We start from the raw sequence: 18,140 nt of genomic DNA, 5'->3' as shown, positions 1-18,140 counted from the left end.
TTTTTCTCCAATTTTCATCATCCACACTTTTCTATATACTCGAAAAAGTTGCTTGGATAACAGATTTTTGGTTTGGGAAACGTGCTTCATGAAAAATGTTTCATTTCAGTAAGTTTTTCTCCAATTTTCATCATCCACACTTTTCTATATACTCGAAAAAGTTTCTTGGATAACAGATTTTTGGTTTGGGAAACGTGTTTTATGAAAAACATTTTATTTCAGTGAGTTTTTCTCCAATTTTCATCATCCACACTTTTCTATATACTCGAAAAAGTTGCTTGGATAACAGATTTTTGGTGTGGGAAACGTGCTTCATGAAAAATGTTTCATTTCAGTGAGTTTCTCTCCAATTTTCATCATCCACACTTTTCTATATACTCGAAAAAGTTGCTTGGATAACAGATTTTTGGTTTGGTAAACGTGCTTCATGAAAAATGTTTCATTTCAGTAAGTTTTTCTCCAATTTTCATCATCCACACTTTTCTATATACTCGAAAAAGTTGCTTGGATAACAGATTTTGGTTTGGAAAATGTGCTTCATGAAAAATGTTTCATTTCAGTAAGTTTTTCTCAAATTTTCATCATCCACACTTTTCTATATACTCGAAAAAGTTGCTTGGATAACAGATTTTGGTTTGGAAAATGTGCTTTATGAAAAACATTTCATTTCAGTAAGTTTTTCACAAATTTTCATCATCCACACTTTTCTATATACTCGAAAAAGTTGCTTGGATAACAGATTTTTGGTTTGGGAAACGTGTTTTATGAAAAACATTTCATTTCAGTGAGTTTTTCTCCAATTTTCATCATCCACACTTTTCTATATACTCGAAAAAGTTGCTTGGATAACAGATTTTGGTTTGGGAAACGTGTTTTATGAAAAACATTTCATTTCAGTGAGTTTCTCTCCAATTTTCATCATCCACACTTTTCTATATACTCGAAAAAGTTGCTTGGATAACAGATTTTGGTTTGGGAAACGTGTTTTATGAAAAACATTTCATTTCAGTGAGTTTCTCTCCAATTTTCATCATCCACACTTTTCTATATACTCGAAAAAGTTGCTTGGATAACAGATTTTTGGTTTGGGAAACGTGTTTTATGAAAAATGTTTCATTTCAGTAAGTTTTTCTCCTGTTTTCATCATCCACACTTTTCTATATACTCGAAAAAGTTGCTTGGATAACAGATTTTGGTTTGGAAAACGTGTTTTATGAAAAACATTTTATTTCAGTGAGTTTTTCTCCAATTTTCATCATCCACACTTTTCTATATACTCGAAAAAGTTGCTTGGATAACAGATTTTTGGTTTGGGAAACGTGCTTCATGAAAAATGTTTCATTTTAGTAAGTTTTTCTCCAATTTTCATCATCCACACTTTTCTATATACTCGAAAAAGTTTCTTGGATAACAGATTTTTGGTTTGGGAAACGTGTTTTATGAAAAACATTTTATTTCAGTGAGTTTTTCTCCAATTTTCATCATCCACACTTTTCTATATACTCGAAAAAGTTGCTTGGATAACAGATTTTTGGTGTGGGAAACGTGCTTCATGAAAAATGTTTCATTTCAGTGAGTTTCTCTCCAATTTTCATCATCCACACTTTTCTATATACTCGAAAAAGTTGCTTGGATAACAGATTTTTGGTTTGGTAAACGTGCTTCATGAAAAATGTTTCATTTCAGTAAGTTTTTCTCCAATTTTCATCATCCACACTTTTCTATATACTCGAAAAAGTTTCTTGGATAACAGATTTTTGGTTTGGGAAACGTGTTTTATGAAAAACATTTTATTTCAGTGAGTTTTTCTCCAATTTTCATCATCCACACTTTTCTATATACTCGAAAAAGTTGCTTGGATAACAGATTTTTGGTGTGGGAAACGTGCTTCATGAAAAATGTTTCATTTCAGTGAGTTTCTCTCCAATTTTCATCATCCACACTTTTCTATATACTCGAAAAAGTTGCTTGGATAACAGATTTTTGGTTTGGGAAACGTGTTTTATGAAAAACATTTTATTTCAGTGAGTTTTTCTCCAATTTTCATCATCCACACTTTTCTATATACTCGAAAAAGTTGCTTGGATAACAGATTTTTGGTGTGGGAAACGTGCTTCATGAAAAATGTTTCATTTCAGTGAGTTTCTCTCCAATTTTCATCATCCACACTTTTCTATATACTCGAAAAAGTTGCTTGGATAACAGATTTTTGGTTTGGGAAACGTGCTTCATGAAAAATGTTTCATTTCAGTGAGTTTTTCTCCAATTTTCATCATCCACACTTTTCTATATACTCGAAAAAGTTGCTTGGATAACAGATTTTTGGTGTGGGAAACGTGCTTCATGAAAAATGTTTCATTTCAGTGAGTTTTTCTCCAATTTTCATCATCCACACTTTCCTATATACTCGAAAAAGTTGCTTGGATAACAGATTTTTGGTTTGGGAAACGTGTTTTATGAAAAACATTTTATTTCAGTGAGTTTTTCTCCTGTTTTCATCATCCACACTTTTCTATATACTCGAAAAAGTTGCTTGGATAACAGATTTTTGGTTTGGGAAACGTGCTTCATGAAAAATGTTTCATTTCAGTGAGTTTTTCTCCAATTTTCATCATCCACACTTTTCTACATACTCGAAAAAGTTTCTTGGATAACAGATTTTTGGTTTGGGAAACGTGTTTTATGAAAAACATTTCATTTCAGTGAGTTTTTCTCCAATTTTCATCATCCACACTTTTCTATATACTCGAAAAAGTTGCTTGGATAACAGATTTTTGGTGTGGGAAACGTGCTTCATGAAAAATGTTTCATTTCAGTAAGTTTTTCTCAAATTTTCATCATCCACACTTTTCTACATACTCGAAAAAGTTGCTTGGATAACAGATTTTTGGTTTGGGAAACGTGCTTCATGAAAAATGTTTCATTTCAGTAAGTTTTTCTCAAATTTTCATCATCCACACTTTTCTATATACTCGAAAAAGTTGCTTGGATAACAGATTTTTGGTGTGGGAAACGTGCTTCATGAAAAATGTTTCATTTCAGTAAGTTTTTCTCAAATTTTCATCATCCACACTTTTCTACATACTCGAAAAAGTTGCTTGGATAACAGATTTTTGGTGTGGGAAACGTGCTTCATGAAAAATGTTTCATTTCAGTAAGTTTTTCTCAAATTTTCATCATCCACACTTTTCTACATACTCGAAAAAGTTGCTTGGATAACAGATTTTTGGTGTGGGAAACGTGCTTCATGAAAAATGTTTCATTTCAGTAAGTTTTTCTCAAATTTTCATCATCCACACTTTTCTACATACTCGAAAAAGTTGCTTGGATAACAGATTTTTGGTTTGGGAAACGTGCTTCATGAAAAATGTTTCATTTCAGTAAGTTTTTCTCCAATTTTCATCATCCACACTTTTCTACATACTCGAAAAAGTTTCTTGGATAACAGATTTTTGGTTTGGGAAACGTGTTTTACGAAAAACATTTCATTTCAGTGAGTTTTTCTCCAATTTTCATCATCCACACTTTTCTATATACTCGAAAAAGTTGCTTGGATAACAGATTTTTGGTTTGGGAAACGTGTTTTATGAAAAACATTTCATTTCAGTGAGTTTTTCTCCAATTTTCATCATCCACACTTTTCTACATACTCGAAAAAGTTGCTTGCATAGCACGTTCGAAACGTGCTTCATGGAAAACATTTCGTTATAGTATCTTTTCCCCAATTTTCCTCATTTGAACTTTACCATATAATTGAAAAAGTTGCTCAGATTGAACGTTTTCCATGTTGGAAAACTGCTTAATGAAAAACATTTCATTACAGAAACTCTATCTCAAATACAGTTTAAAAAGGTGCTTTATAAATTACAACGTGTCTCAAAAGAAAACTCACATTTAAAATAACAATTTTGAGAAAACTAAGGGGTTTATTGAAAAAATATTAATTACATGTTAAAATACATTGCTAGGAAATTTATTTTTCTAAAATAGCATCGTCCAAATTCATTTAATCTACCACTAAAATAACCCTTGACGACTCTGCAGGGATTTTTCTTGTTAGTTGCCATTTCGAAACAGATATTTTCTTTTATTCGTGCCAGGGAAGTTGGTTAACTTTAGATTTGACATAGCCACAAAGGAAAAGTCCGTAGCTGTTAAATCTGGACTGCGTTCAGTCCAACTTTTGTCACCTCATCAATTTGCCAAAAAACATTTCATAAACTCGTGGTATAGATCTATTGGACATGTGTGAAGCTGCTCCATCCTGCTGGAACCTTGATCTTTGGTTATAACCATTAAAATTTCCCAGTTCAAGCACGAAAAAATCGTCAAACATCTCCACAAAAAATAAGCGTTGACATCTCAGCCCATACGGTCACTTTAAGCGAATTTATGGATTTCTGATGTTCGAGTTTCGTTTTGGTTGGACTCCAGTGACGGCAATTTTGGTTGTTGACGTCGAAAAATAAGATGAAGAGCGTTCAATCATCTGGTGTACGATCTCAAGCCACGGAGGAGTGTCCTAAGGCTTCAATGCTTGACCAACTAAATTTTGCTGCCTTAAATTTTGGTGTGAAATGATTTATGCACGTTTGAAGCAACGCTCGCGTCAAGCTCGTCGCGAACAGATAAAGTAACACTCTACGTTTTCGATCGTTCTAGAAGACATTGTATTTTGGTTTATCGAGTGTTGTTCCGATCTCATTAAACTTCTCGACTCATTTTCCAATCAATCGAGCGTCTGGAGCATCATTTTAATGAGAAACCTTACGAATATTGCAGATTCTACGCGCTACAGTCACCGAATTACCGAAAAACAATCCAAAGTGACTAAATTCCCAAGAGCCAAGCACCGATTGTTATAACTCTAGCGCCGCCTCCGAATAGTTGTGTTCACGCAATGAGGAATACAAAGGTGAACTTTATTTTGGAACACCTTGTATATTCAATTTTAGTAACTTCCTCCAATTCTCATCTACATTTTTAAATACTTGTTGGATAATACGTGTTCCATTTTGGAAACTACCGTATGGAAAGTATTTCGTTTTAGTTTAGTTAGTTATTTTTTTTTCTCCAATTTTCTTCATTTGAACTTTTCCATATAATTGAAAAAGCTGCTCAGATTATAGATTTTTCATGTGTGCAACCTGCTTTGTGGAAAACGTTTCATTTCAGTAAGTTTCTCTCCAATTTTCATCATCCACACTTTTCTATATACTCGAAAAAGTTGCTTGGATAACAGATTATTGGTTTGGAAAACGTGCTTCATGAAAAATGTTTCATTTCAATAAGTTTCTCTCCAATTTTCATCATCCACACTTTTCTATATACTCGAAAAAGTTGCTTAGATAACAGATTTTTGGTTTGGGAAACGTGTTTTACGAAAAACATTTCATTTCAGTAAGTTTTTCTCCAATTTTCATCATCCACACTTTTCTATATACTCGAAAAAGTTGCTTGGATAACAGATTTTTGGTTTGGAAAACGTGCTTCATGAAAAATGTTTCATTTCAATAAGTTTCTCTCCAATTTTCATCATCCACACTTTTCTATATACTCGAAAAAGTTGCTTGGATAACAGATTTTTGGTTTGCAAAACGTACTTCATGAAAAATGTTTCATTTCAGTAAGTTTTTCTCCAATTTTCATCATCCACACTTTTCTATATACTCGAAAAAGTTGCTTGGATAACAGATTTTTGGTTTGGGAAACGTGTTTTACGAAAAACATTTCATTTCAGTAAGTTTTTCTCCAATTTTCATCATCCACACTTTTCTATATACTCGAAAAAGTTGCTTGGATAACAGATTTTTGGTTTGGAAAACGTGCTTCATGAAAAATGTTTCATTTCAGTAAGTTTCTCTCCAATTTTCATCATCCACACTTTTCTATATACTCGAAAAAGTTGCTTGGATAACAGATTTTTGGTTTGGAAAACGTGTTTTATGAAAAACATTTCATTTCAGTGAGTTTTTCTCCAATTTTCATCATCCACACTTTTCTATATACTCGAAAAAGTTGCTTGGGTAACAGATTTTTGGTTTGGAAAACGTGCTTTATGAAAAATGTTTCATTTCAGTAAGTTTTTCTCAAATTTTCATCATCCACACTTTTCTACATACTCGAAAAAGTTGCTTGGATAACAGATTTTTGGTTTGGAAAACGTGCTTTATGAAAAATGTTTCATTTCAGTGAGTTTTTCTCCAATTTTCATCATCCACACTTTTCTATATACTCGAAAAAGTTGCTTGGATAACAGATTTTTGGTTTGGGAAACGTGTTTTATGAAAAACATTTCATTTCAGTGAGTTTTTCTCCAATTTTCATCATCCACACTTTTCTATATACTCGAAAAAGTTGCTTGGATAACAGATTTTGGTTTGGAAAACGTGCTTCATGAAAAATGTTTCATTTCAGTAAGTTTTTCTCAAATTTTCATCATCCACACTTTCTACATACTCGAAAAAGTTGCTTGGATAACAGATTTTTGGTTTGGAAAACGTGCTTCATGAAAAATGTTTCATTTCAGTAAGTTTCTCTCCAATTTTCATCATCCACACTTTTCTATATACTCGAAAAAGTTGCTTAGATAACAGATTTTTGGTTTGGGAAACGTGTTTTACGAAAAACATTTCATTTCAGTAAGTTTTTCTCCAATTTTCATCATCCACACTTTTCTATATACTCGAAAAAGTTGCTTGGATAACAGATTTTTGGTTTGGAAAACGTGCTTCATGAAAAATGTTTCATTTCAGTAAGTTTCTCTCCAATTTTCATCATCCACACTTTTCTATATACTCGAAAAAGTTGCTTGGATAACAGATTTTTGGTTTGGGAAACGTGTTTTATGAAAAACATTTCATTTCAGTGAGTTTTTCTCCAATTTTCATCATCCACACTTTTCTATATACTCGAAAAAGTTGCTTGGATAACAGATTTTTGGTTTGGGAAACGTGTTTTATGAAAAACATTTCATTTCAGTGAGTTTTTCTCCAATTTTCATCATCCACACTTTTCTATATACTCGAAAAAGTTGCTTGGATAACAGATTTTGGTTTGGGAAACGTGTTTTATGAAAAACATTTCATTTCAGTGAGTTTCTCTCCAATTTTCATCATCCACACTTTTCTATATACTCGAAAAAGTTGCTTAGATAACAGATTTTTGGTTTGGGAAACGTGCTTCATGAAAAATGTTTCATTTCAATAAGTTTCTCTCCAATTTTCATCATCGACACTTTTCTATATACTCGAAAAAGTTGCTTGGATAACAGATTTTTGGTTTGGAAAACGTGCTTCATGAAAAATGTTTCATTTCAATAAGTTTCTCTCCAATTTTCATCATCCACACTTTTCTATATACTCGAAAAAGTTGCTTAGATAACAGATTTTTGGTTTGGGAAACGTGTTTTACGAAAAACATTTCATTTCAGTAAGTTTTTCTCCAATTTTCATCATCCACACTTTTCTATATACTCGAAAAAGTTGCTTGGATAACAGATTTTTGGTTTGGAAAACGTGCTTCATGAAAAATGTTTCATTTCAATAAGTTTCTCTCCAATTTTCATCATCCACACTTTTCTATATACTCGAAAAAGTTGCTTAGATAACAGATTTTTGGTTTGGGAAACGTGCTTCATGAAAAATGTTTCATTTCAATAAGTTTCTCTCCAATTTTCATCATCCACACTTTTCTATATACTCGAAAAAGTTGCTTAGATAACAGATTTTTGGTTTGGAAAACGTGCTTCATGAAAAATGTTTCATTTCAATAAGTTTCTCTCCAATTTTCATCATCCACACTTTTCTATATACTCGAAAAAGTTGCTTAGATAACAGATTTTTGGTTTGGGAAACGTGCTTCATGAAAAATGTTTCATTTCAATAAGTTTCTCTCCAATTTTCATCATCCACACTTTTCTATATACTCGAAAAAGTTGCTTGGATAACAGATTTTTGGTTTGGAAAACGTGCTTCATGAAAAATGTTTCATTTCAATAAGTTTCTCTCCAATTTTCATCATCCACACTTTTCTATATACTCGAAAAAGTTGCTTAGATAACAGATTTTTGGTTTGGGAAACGTGTTTTACGAAAAACATTTCATTTCAGTAAGTTTTTCTCCAATTTTCATCATCCACACTTTTCTATATACTCGAAAAAGTTGCTTGGATAACAGATTTTTGGTTTGGAAAACGTGCTTCATGAAAAATGTTTCATTTCAGTAAGTTTCTCTCCAATTTTCATCATCCACACTTTTCTATATACTCGAAAAAGTTGCTTAGATAACAGATTTTTGGTTTGGGAAACGTGCTTCATGAAAAATGTTTCATTTCAGTAAGTTTCTCTCCAATTTTCATCATCCACACTTTTCTATATACTCGAAAAAGTTGCTTAGATAACAGATTTTTGGTTTGGGAAACGTGCTTCATGAAAAATGTTTCATTTCAATAAGTTTCTCTCCAATTTTCATCATCGACACTTTTCTATATACTCGAAAAAGTTGCTTGGATAACAGATTTTTGGTTTGGAAAACGTGCTTCATGAAAAATGTTTCATTTCAGTAAGTTTCTCTCCAATTTTCATCATCCACACTTTTCTATATACTCGAAAAAGTTGCTTGGATAACAGATTTTTGGTTTGGGAAACGTGTTTTACGAAAAACATTTCATTTCAGTAAGTTTTTCTCCAATTTTCATCATCCACACTTTCCTATATACTCGAAAAAGTTGTTTGGATAATAAATTTTTGGTGTGGGCAACCCACTGTGTCCACAATTCTTTTATACAAAAATGTTTCAATTCAACTATACAGTCACATGTTATTTCCATAAATTTTCGAATCTGTAAACTTTATACAAAATATAAAGCGGATTTAATCAAATATGAAATTTATTGGTTCCATTTTTCGAATAACAAAAACACAAAATTTATAAACAAAAATTATAAAAAATCTCCAATGGAAGCCATATATAGATGATTCTCTAGAAATGCCAGACCAAAGCTTTTATCAAAAAAGTCAACGAGATAAAAAAATCTGTTAAATTACTCCTTCAATGTTCATACTTCTTACAAACATGTATTCAAAGTTACAATTTTACTTTTTAAATTCAAATTCAACTAGAACTTTTGATAAAGGTAATTCAATTTTTAAATCGAGGACCTTGAGGACCATAATTACGGAAAAATGAAATTAATATGAAATAAATCTGGCTTAGTATTCTATTTTGATTCACAAAAAAAGTATTATTACTATTAATAAGAAAGATTTGTCATTCAATTTAAAGAAAATCGTTTTGAGGATGAATCACAACGAATCCTTCGACTTCTGGTAATATACAAACAGAGAAGTGTCCATATGAATACGTTTTTCAAAAAAAAAAATAGCGAAGAAACGAAATATTACAACTTCCTTGATTTGGTGCTTCGGCCAAACTTTGGTTTACTCCACATAAATATATTTACGTCCCTAAATCGTCTTTTTTGATTTACTAAAATCAGTTTTTCTTTTATTTTTTAAAGACAGATAAAAATTTGACGTTTAGACCTGTTGCGGTCTTGATTCGAAACAAAATTCCATCTGTCTTTAAAAAATAAAAGAAAAACTGAATTTAAATTAAAAAAAAAAAACATACCGAAATATATATTAACAATTTTCTCAGTTTGTTGTATATTTTCTAAAAGATTTTCACTACTTAAATGAAAGATCGACGTGTTATAAATTATACATCACGATTTTTATAAATTTTTTTCGTTTCTGTTTAGGTTTGGTCCGCCATTTATGAACAAAGAGCCCCCGTTCCATCAGTCGCTTCCTCAGACAATTCACAGCATTCAACCTCAGAGGCAATACCAAGATATCGCCCCACCTGGCGTAGATGACGACATAGGACCGCCAGGTGTCGAAGAAGCCGTTTACAAATCCGAAAAGAAAGAAGCTGTTAAAAAAGAAGATAAACCAGAACGTCGCAAAGAATCTTACGACAAAAAACGTAGTAGACACGATAAGAGAAGCAGAACTCCAGAAAAAATCCGAAGTCCAAGGAGAAAATCGAAATCTAGAGAACGAGACAAAGACAGCCCCGATAAACATCGAAAAAGACGGAGAGATTCATCGGACAAAGATGATGACGATAAATCGAAAAGAAGTAAAGATAAAAAGAAACATAAAGAGAAAAAAGATTCCGAAAAGAAGAAAAAACGAGACAAGAAAGACAAACACAAAAAAGATAATAAAGAAAAGAAATCCAAAGATGAATTTAAACAAGTTATACCGAAAAATAGGAGAGACGAAGAAGACGACGATGAAGATAAAAACATCGAGAAGAAAAATCCGGAAAAAGATGCAATCGCGTCGCCAAGAGAAGGAAACGAAGAAAATGTGAATCGAAAGGAAGAATCTCAATTAAATGAATTAGTCGCTTCGAAAGAACACACACCAGAACGACAAGATTCCAAAATGAGTCTATACGAAGATGTCGTTACCGAAATAGATACTAACGTTATCGAAAATTATGGCAGATTAGAAACAAATTCTCCATTCGAAGGTAGAGACGAAGGTAATAAACCAGCGCCGGAAGGAGACGAGATCGCAGATTTAACAGAAGACGGAGAAATTAAAGAAGTTGAAGATGAAGAAAAAGACGTCTTAGAATTACATTCTAACGATATGGATCTAAAAGCGGAACTGGAAAAAACCGATATCTTAGCTCCCGTTCCGGAAATATCGAAATGGGAAGTGGAAGACGAAAGCGGCGCCATCAGTCCCAAAGATACGAACAAATCCGATACGAAAACCGACAAAAACGGAAAAGTAGTTACCAGCGAAGTTTTGAAACGAGCCGAAAATGCGATATTCGCCAAAGCGATAAACGCCATCAGAAATCCCGATGTCAAAAAAACCGGATCGGAACGAATAAAAAAAGATACCGACGAAATAGCGGCGGCGACGGTGAAAAGCGACATCAAACCAGTTAGGATTTCGGTAAAAGATCGTCTCGGCGTTAAAGTCGACGATTCAGATAAAATAATAAATTTGAGTAGAAGATCGACGACGGTATCTCCTTTTTCTCGAAGAGGAGACGGCGGTAGAAACATCACCGTAGGCGAAAGAAGAATAGAAGTGAACGATCACAACAAAAGGAACAGGCGATCGCGATCGCGATCGAGGAGACGCGGCAGCAGAGAAAGAACAAGAAGTAAAACCGAAACAAATCAATACAATCGAAATATTAGAACGGATCGCAACAGAAAAGACCGACATAAAAAAGAAGATAAAGTCAAAAGCGAAGATGATAACAAAAAAATGAAGAAAAAACGTTCGAGAACCAGAAGCGTCAGCGAGGATAAAAAAGAGAAGCACAAGAAAAAAGAAAAACGGGTTAAAAAAGACAAATCCAAGAAAAAAGAAGACGAAGATAATAAATTGGAGGAGAAGGATATTAATAAACAACTGATGACGGCTAAACGTAAAGCTACGATCGACGAAGCCAGTTTCGAACCCGATTACGACGAATCGCATTCGGATATAGAAGACGAAAGTAAAGGTGGTAAAAAGAAATCGAAGAAAGATTCGGAAGAGAGTTCTAGTAGTGAAACGGAATCGTCCTCCAGTTCGGAAGAGGAGCGTAAAAAGAAGAAGCGCAAAAAACACAAGAAGAAGAAGAAGCGCGACAGCAGTAGCAGCAGTAGTAGTTCGTCGGAGGAATCCGATTCGAGCGATAGCGAGAAAGAACGCAAAAGGAAAAAACATAAGAAAAATAAGAAGAAAAAGAAAAAATCTAAACATAAATAGAAAGTGCACGGCGTCAAATACCATTTTTTATAAGTTGTTAGGTGAAAACAGTGGATATTTTCTTTGTACATATAAATTTAGGTAAATGTGTATTGTGATTATTAATTGCAACAACAATAAAAAATATACTTTCATCGGTTTTAGTATTTTATTTCGTCAAAAAAAAATGTAAAACTTTCCGTATCAATAGTATAATTAATTCTACAACATTCCTCGTCGATTTTTTGTGACATTTGAACTACTATCGATATTTTTAATAACTTTTATCTTATTTTGCTTTGAAAATTCCATTTTTTTTACTAATATTTCACTTTACAAGAAGTTGACACACATTTTTAGACAATTTTCTACCGTCCACCCTTCAAATAAGTCCTTTTATTCGTCCTTACCACAATACCAAAATACTTTAGTTTGGTGGATATTCATTTAACCACAGGAACAAAATTCAATTTTTGAGTTGTTTATATCCAGACACTGTTCAGTACCACTACACAAGCACCCATAATTACTTTATCTGGTCCTTCGAGCCTACATTATTTCGCTAGATTCAAAAAACTCCGATTCAAAAACGAATAACTGTGAACTCCTTGTCTTTTTGTCCCCTTTAAGTTACTTCAGACCCACAATCTCACATTTTCCATCACCAATAGGAAAAATTGTTGGTAAAAAAGGTTTCAAATCATATTTTAACTTCACAATTTCCCATTTTCCACAAGCTAAACTTGTGTGAACGAGATTGTACACACTAAAACTTCCATTGGTAGTTCAAATGTCCCTTAAAAATTGGTACACTGAATAAAAATTATTGACATTCTTCATTGAGTTTTGTGACAATTGAACTACTATCAACTTGGTCTTATCTGTATGAATTCCTTTTCGTTGTTCCACTTTAAGTAACTTCAGGCCCACAATCTCACATTTTCCAACACCAATAGGAAAAATTGTTGGTAAAAAAAGGTTTCAAATTATATTTTAACCTCACAATTTCCCATTTTCCACAAGCTAAACTTGTGTGAACGACATTGTACACACTAAAACTTCCATTGGTAGTTCAAATGTCCCTTAAAAATTGGTACACTGAATAAAAATTATTGACATTCTTCGTTGAGTTTTGTGACATTTGAACTACTATCGACTTTGTCTTATCTGTATGAATTCCTTTTCGTTGTTCCACTTTAAGTAACTTCAGACCCACAATCTCACATTTTCCATCACCAAAAGGAAAAATTGTTGGTAAAAAAAGGTTTCAAATCATATTTTAACTTCACAACTTCCCATTTTCCACAAGCTAAACTTGTGTGAACGACATTGTACACACTAAAACTTCCATTGGTAGTTCAAATGTTCCAACTAAAAGAAAATGTTTGACATTCCTCGTTGAGTTTTGTGACATTTGAACTACTATCGATATTTTTAATAACTGTGTCTTATTTTGCTTTGAAAATCCATTGTTTTTACTAATATTTCACATTATAAGAAGTTGACACCCATTTTTAGACAATTTTCTACCGTCCATCCTTCAAATAGGTCCTTTATTTGTCTTTTAAATAAAAAAGTCAGCTAAAAATTTAACAAAATACCAAAATACTCTAGTTTGATGGACATATATTTAGTCGCAAAGACAAAATACAATTTTTTAGTTGGTAATATCCAGACACTGTTTAGTATCACCACACAAACACCCATAATTACATTATCTGGTCGTTCGAACCTACATTATTTCGCTCGAAGGACCTGACAACGTAATTATGATTGTTAGTGTAATGGTAGTAAAACTACCACTTGGAAATCAATTGGTAGTTCAAATGTCCCCTCATAATCGATACACTAAATGAAAAAGATTAACGGAAATAATTTTTTTCTAGATGGATCACTAAATGTGAATAATTTCTCAAATATCTACAGTACCACGGGCCTTAATGTCCCATGACTTATTTTTCTTTTCTTATCAGTCTATAACTAACACAGGCTCACTCTTTTTATACTTATTTTCCCTTCTTCAATGATCCTTTTTGCAAATATAATTTGCTTGGAGTATGTGCTATGTACTATAATAGATGTAGATATCTCATTAGTATAGAAGGACTTGGACTTTGTTAAAAAAACATATTTCGCTTTCATATGTAACTGCTGTTCATATTATTCTTCCGTAAATTCTAATTTTGGATGTTCTAAATAGCATTGAATGAAATTTTGACCAGAAAGAGCACTAAATGTGAATAATTTTTTATAATAGGCTCAAATGATCTGATCGAATTGCTACCAGCTGCTTTGAGTTAAAACTTTAAAAATCATTTTTTCTGAACTACGTTGAAATGTACAATCAAGCTCCTTATCCACTTTCTACATTAATTTGTATTCAAAAAAATTATATTACATAATTATACTTGCAGTTACCCCCTTGGGGAGCATAATAACGTCTTCTATCACTAAAATAAAAAAATATAGAATATTTATAATATAATTTATTTTACAATACCTCGTGATATTTATATAAATCATAAAGATTTCGAATTTATAACAAATTGATTATTTTTTTGAAAAATATTGAACCAAAATGAGTCACAATATGATTTAATTGTTAATATACCTGTAAATACAGCATTTCATTCTAATAAACATTTTTAAAATTTTAAAACAGGACTTCCTATCGATACATAAAGAACACGAAGTCAAAATATTAAATAAATTTTAATCTTATTAAATAAATAATTAACTAATACGGTTGTTTTTGTATAATTGGTCCTTTTAAGCAAGTTACTATAAATATATTTCAATATATGTAGGTATATCAAAAAAATAAATCCAGAAACTTGCTTATAACCACTTAGAATAAATTTTTTGTCTCCGTGTTCTAGGGTGTGGTAATTTTTTTTTTTCAATTTCACCCTAATGATTGGCAGCGATTTTATAAATAATGTGTGGAGAAATGATATTAGGAACACTTTCAATCTTTTAAATAACCATCGATACTGGATCTTCGAGATGATCCTTAAAAGCCTGCAACCACCTTGCACCTACAGCACCGTCTACCGTTCGATGATCACAACTCAGTGTCACTTGCATAAATTGAGAAGTTTTGAATCTGAAATATAACAATGATGATCTCACTTTAAACCACAAATATTCGAATATGTAGTAGCTTACCCTTTGTCAGAAGATGGATCCGCTACCAATCTCGATGTACTAGTTCCTATAGCCAAAATACAGCTCTGTGGAGGGTTGATAACTGCACAGAATTGATCGATTCCCATCATACCTAAATTAGATACGCTAATTGTACCTCCTTGAAATTCTTGCGGTTGTAATTTTCCTTCCCTCGCTTTTACTGCTAATGTTTTCATCGTCTTACTTATTTCCACAACGCCTTTTCTTTCAGCCTCAAATATAATCGGTGTGATTAAACCTTTATCAGTCGATACGGCTACGCTAACATCCACGTTTCTGTACTGCCTAATTGTAGTTTCTTGCCAAGATGAATTAGCTTCCGGAACCTTAAAATAGTACAAATTAAGAATTGACAGTATTAAAAAAACAAAAATGAAATTCCTGTTATAGTCTTTATCACTAAAGGCATAGTTTAGAGGAGCACTAATCAAAATTTTTCAAAATGAACTTTCAAAAATAATTTCCAATTACCCACATTGACTCTACTTGTTACCATAAAAGTTTATTTATATTTATAATAAAGATATTCAGCTGTTAAAAGGATAGATAATAACAAAAAAGCGATATAATATTTTCAATCAATTTGATCCTAATTATTTTAAATAATTTCTTATCAAACTATTTTCTTGATAAAATAAATTAACTTTTACCTTCAAACTAGCTTGTGCTACAGCTTTAATAATAAAATCGTTGACACTCAATTTAACTTTATCCTTTTCTAGTTTCTTGTTGTATCTAGCTCTAATTGCCAATAAATTGTCGATATTAATTTCTACAGATAGATAGTAATGGGGAATAGTTTGTTTGGATTGGAGTAGTCTCTTTGCGATAGTAGCCCTCATTCCAGTAACGGGGATATCAACAAAAGGTGAAGCAGAACCTTTTGGAGCAGCAGCAGGTAGACTAATTCCAGGTGCAGCTGGAGCTGGATGAGCTGCCTCTAATCCTGGTAGATCAGAAGTGGTTATAGAATCGAATAATCCAGTACCTTTGCCTGAACAATAAACACTATCTTAAGAGCAATATTTATTATTAAATTACTATTAAAATTTGAAAAAAAAAGGGCGTGACACTAAAAATTTCCATCTAATACATGCATAATTAAATATACATGCAATACAATTACAAAACAATTTAAAACCATTTTTATTACAAAGAAGTTACCCGAAGTGATACCAAAATGATTTTGTGATAAAATCTATCAAAATAATTCTCATAGTGCTCATTAAGTAGCTTAATGTTAATATGAATGAGCATTATTCAGAGCCTAACCTGCCAATCTGATATTCCTCTGTTCAGCCAACCTCTTTGCCATTGGACTTACATACACCCTACCTGTAGAAGGTACTTCAGGAACTGGAGTTGCAGATGAAGCTGGTACTGGAGCACTAGGAGCAGGTGCACTAGGTGCTGGAGCAGCTTTAGGTGGTGCAGGTGCAGCAGTACCTGTATCTTTAAAATCTTTGAAAGCAGCTACATCTGCTTCAGATTCAACAATAATGCAAACCAATTTTCCTAAAAAACAAAAAATATATATTTACATTAATTAATACATAGTTCACATTTTCTTGACCTAATTTCAAGAGAAAAATATTCAATTTATGTATATACCTATGGGAACATCTTTGGTTCCAGCTGGAATGAGAATTTTTGCCAGATAACCTTCTTCTGGTGTTTCGAATCCCATAGTTGCTTTGTCAGTTTCAATTTCTGCTAAGAGATCACCTTCATTTAACTTATCACCTTCTTTTTTTTCCCAACTAATTATGGTACCAAGTTCCATAGTTGGAGAAAGTGCCGGAAGTGTAACTTTTGTGTGGTTTGGAAGATCACTAGCATAATTTCTGACAAAATTGTGTTCTGTTTTAACCAATTTTTGTAATACCTGAGACGATTCAGGTCCAAATAAAGATCTATAATCAAAACCAACCAATATACAATAATACAAAAATTACTGCAAAGGGGAATAAAACAATGATTTCAAAAATTCAACCCAATCACTACAAAATATATTCTATAAAAAATTAAATATGAATCTTTATTGTAATTAATATTGATGATTTTTGAATGAAAAATTATGTTTTTGTAAGGAAACAAAATATATATTTAATCAAATTAAAATGTTTCCATGTGTGACAGGTTAGACACGTTAGGATAGGCTCTGTTACATAACTTAACAGAGGATGATAAAATAAGATATAAGGATAAATTTATGGTTATAAAAATGTTATGTTACCTGTGATAATGTCTTCGTTTGTAGTATTCAACCGAAACATTTCTAATACTTTTTGATCGGAAGGATTTTCTCACAACTTCTTTAGCTACATCACTTCGTAAAATAATCGTTCGAAACATTTTATATAACCTTTTTTTATATAAATTTTTATTTTTTTTATTTTGTACTAGTGGTGATCTTCGAAGACTTCGGAAGAGACTCACCAATCCAACAGCCTTCTCTAGGTCATTTAAAAGTCGGTCTTTCACGAAATTAAATAGTGACAAGCAAAACTGACGTTTAAATCATACGTTTTACAGAGAACATAACTTAAGGTATTTGGTTGACGTTTCTAATAGTCACTTTCACGTTCACCCAAATTTCAATTTTAACCGTTACTAACAGTAAATTTTCTCAAAATAAATTAATTATATAGTAAATATTAATTTTAAAACAAATTGAAGCTAAAAATGTAAATAAAACTATTGGGAAATGAAAATTCTTGGGCTATCAAAAGCGTTTACTGAATAACAACAGGCGCGTTCGTTTATCGAAAGTAACCGGTTAGAAAATTGTAAGCCTTTAATCACAATAAAATTTTTGTTATAATTAATGGTAATTTAAATTTTTCATTCCATTTCTGCAGTAAGTTTTTTAGAATTTTTGAGTATTAGAACAATATTGGTAAGCTTATTCGACATCAAATTCGATGGAATTTATATCTATAAGCATCGAGCAAGTACCAAATCAAGTTATGTGAAGAAGATAATCCTCTTCTTTTTTTCAGCTTTCTACCTTTTTAGATGTCCAAGGTGAAAATAAATAATATTAAAAATAACTTCGCGGTATGCGTTTAATTTTATGTTCAGCAGTCTATATTTCCAAGAAGTGTAAAGATTTGTTGTTTATTCCTGTCTCTATTTACATTGAAATATTCATATATATTCATCTTTGTCAGTGACAGAT

The 18,140-nt window shown here is 32.0% G+C and overlaps 2 protein-coding genes across 10 annotated transcripts in view; one reads left to right on the top strand and one right to left on the bottom strand.

The window, feature by feature from the left end:
* Positions 1–11,929, top strand: part of LOC130899868 (E3 ubiquitin-protein ligase RBBP6) — a 35,238-nt gene extending 23,309 nt beyond the window's left edge. For all 7 annotated transcript variants that reach the window (XM_057810028.1, XM_057810024.1, XM_057810030.1 and 4 more), the window contains one exon: positions 9,763–11,929. In XM_057810028.1, the coding sequence (XP_057666011.1) occupies positions 9,763–11,791 (2,029 nt within the window). In that variant the 3' untranslated portion in view covers positions 11,792–11,929. The remainder of the gene's footprint in view (positions 1–9,762) is intronic.
* A 2,312-nt stretch (positions 11,930–14,241) lies between these two features.
* LOC130900192 (dihydrolipoyllysine-residue acetyltransferase component of pyruvate dehydrogenase complex, mitochondrial) lies at positions 14,242–17,521 on the bottom strand. Of its 3 annotated transcripts, none has more exons than XM_057810639.1 (6): positions 17,196–17,521; positions 16,571–16,872; positions 16,232–16,474; positions 15,610–15,953; positions 14,939–15,285; positions 14,242–14,876 (listed from the first exon to the last, which is right to left on the bottom strand). In XM_057810639.1, exons 1-6 carry the CDS (start codon positions 17,312–17,314, stop codon positions 14,747–14,749), a joined length of 1,485 nt encoding a protein of 494 aa, XP_057666622.1. In that variant the 5' UTR covers positions 17,315–17,521; the 3' UTR covers positions 14,242–14,746. The 3 variants fall into 3 exon arrangements, with proteins under 3 accessions (XP_057666622.1, XP_057666624.1, XP_057666625.1); XM_057810641.1 differs by having other exon boundaries at positions 15,610–15,905; positions 17,196–17,497; XM_057810642.1 differs by having other exon boundaries at positions 16,295–16,474; positions 17,196–17,497.
* Positions 17,522–18,140: the final 619 nt, after the last annotated feature.

The sequence above is a fragment of the Diorhabda carinulata genome, chromosome 12 (assembly GCF_026250575.1).
Source record: "Diorhabda carinulata isolate Delta chromosome 12, icDioCari1.1, whole genome shotgun sequence".
NCBI lineage: Eukaryota > Metazoa > Arthropoda > Insecta > Coleoptera > Chrysomelidae > Diorhabda > Diorhabda carinulata.
The sequence above is the reverse complement of the archived record's forward strand: the minus strand, read 5'-3'. Positions and strand labels throughout refer to the sequence as shown.

What these genes read in the sequence shown, in the direction of transcription:
- LOC130900192 (XM_057810639.1), bottom strand. Translation starts at nt 17,314, where the DNA reads ATGTTTCGAACGATTATTTTACGAAGTGATGTAGCTAAAGAAGTTGTG. An exon ending in AAACGAAGACATTATCACAG is followed by an intron (nt 16,873 to 17,195) that starts GTAACATAACAT and finishes TTTTGATTATAG; the next exon opens with ATCTTTATTTGGACCTGAAT. An exon ending in TAGCACAAGCTAGTTTGAAG is followed by an intron (nt 15,286 to 15,609) that starts GTAAAAGTTAAT and finishes TACTATTTTAAG; the next exon opens with GTTCCGGAAGCTAATTCATC.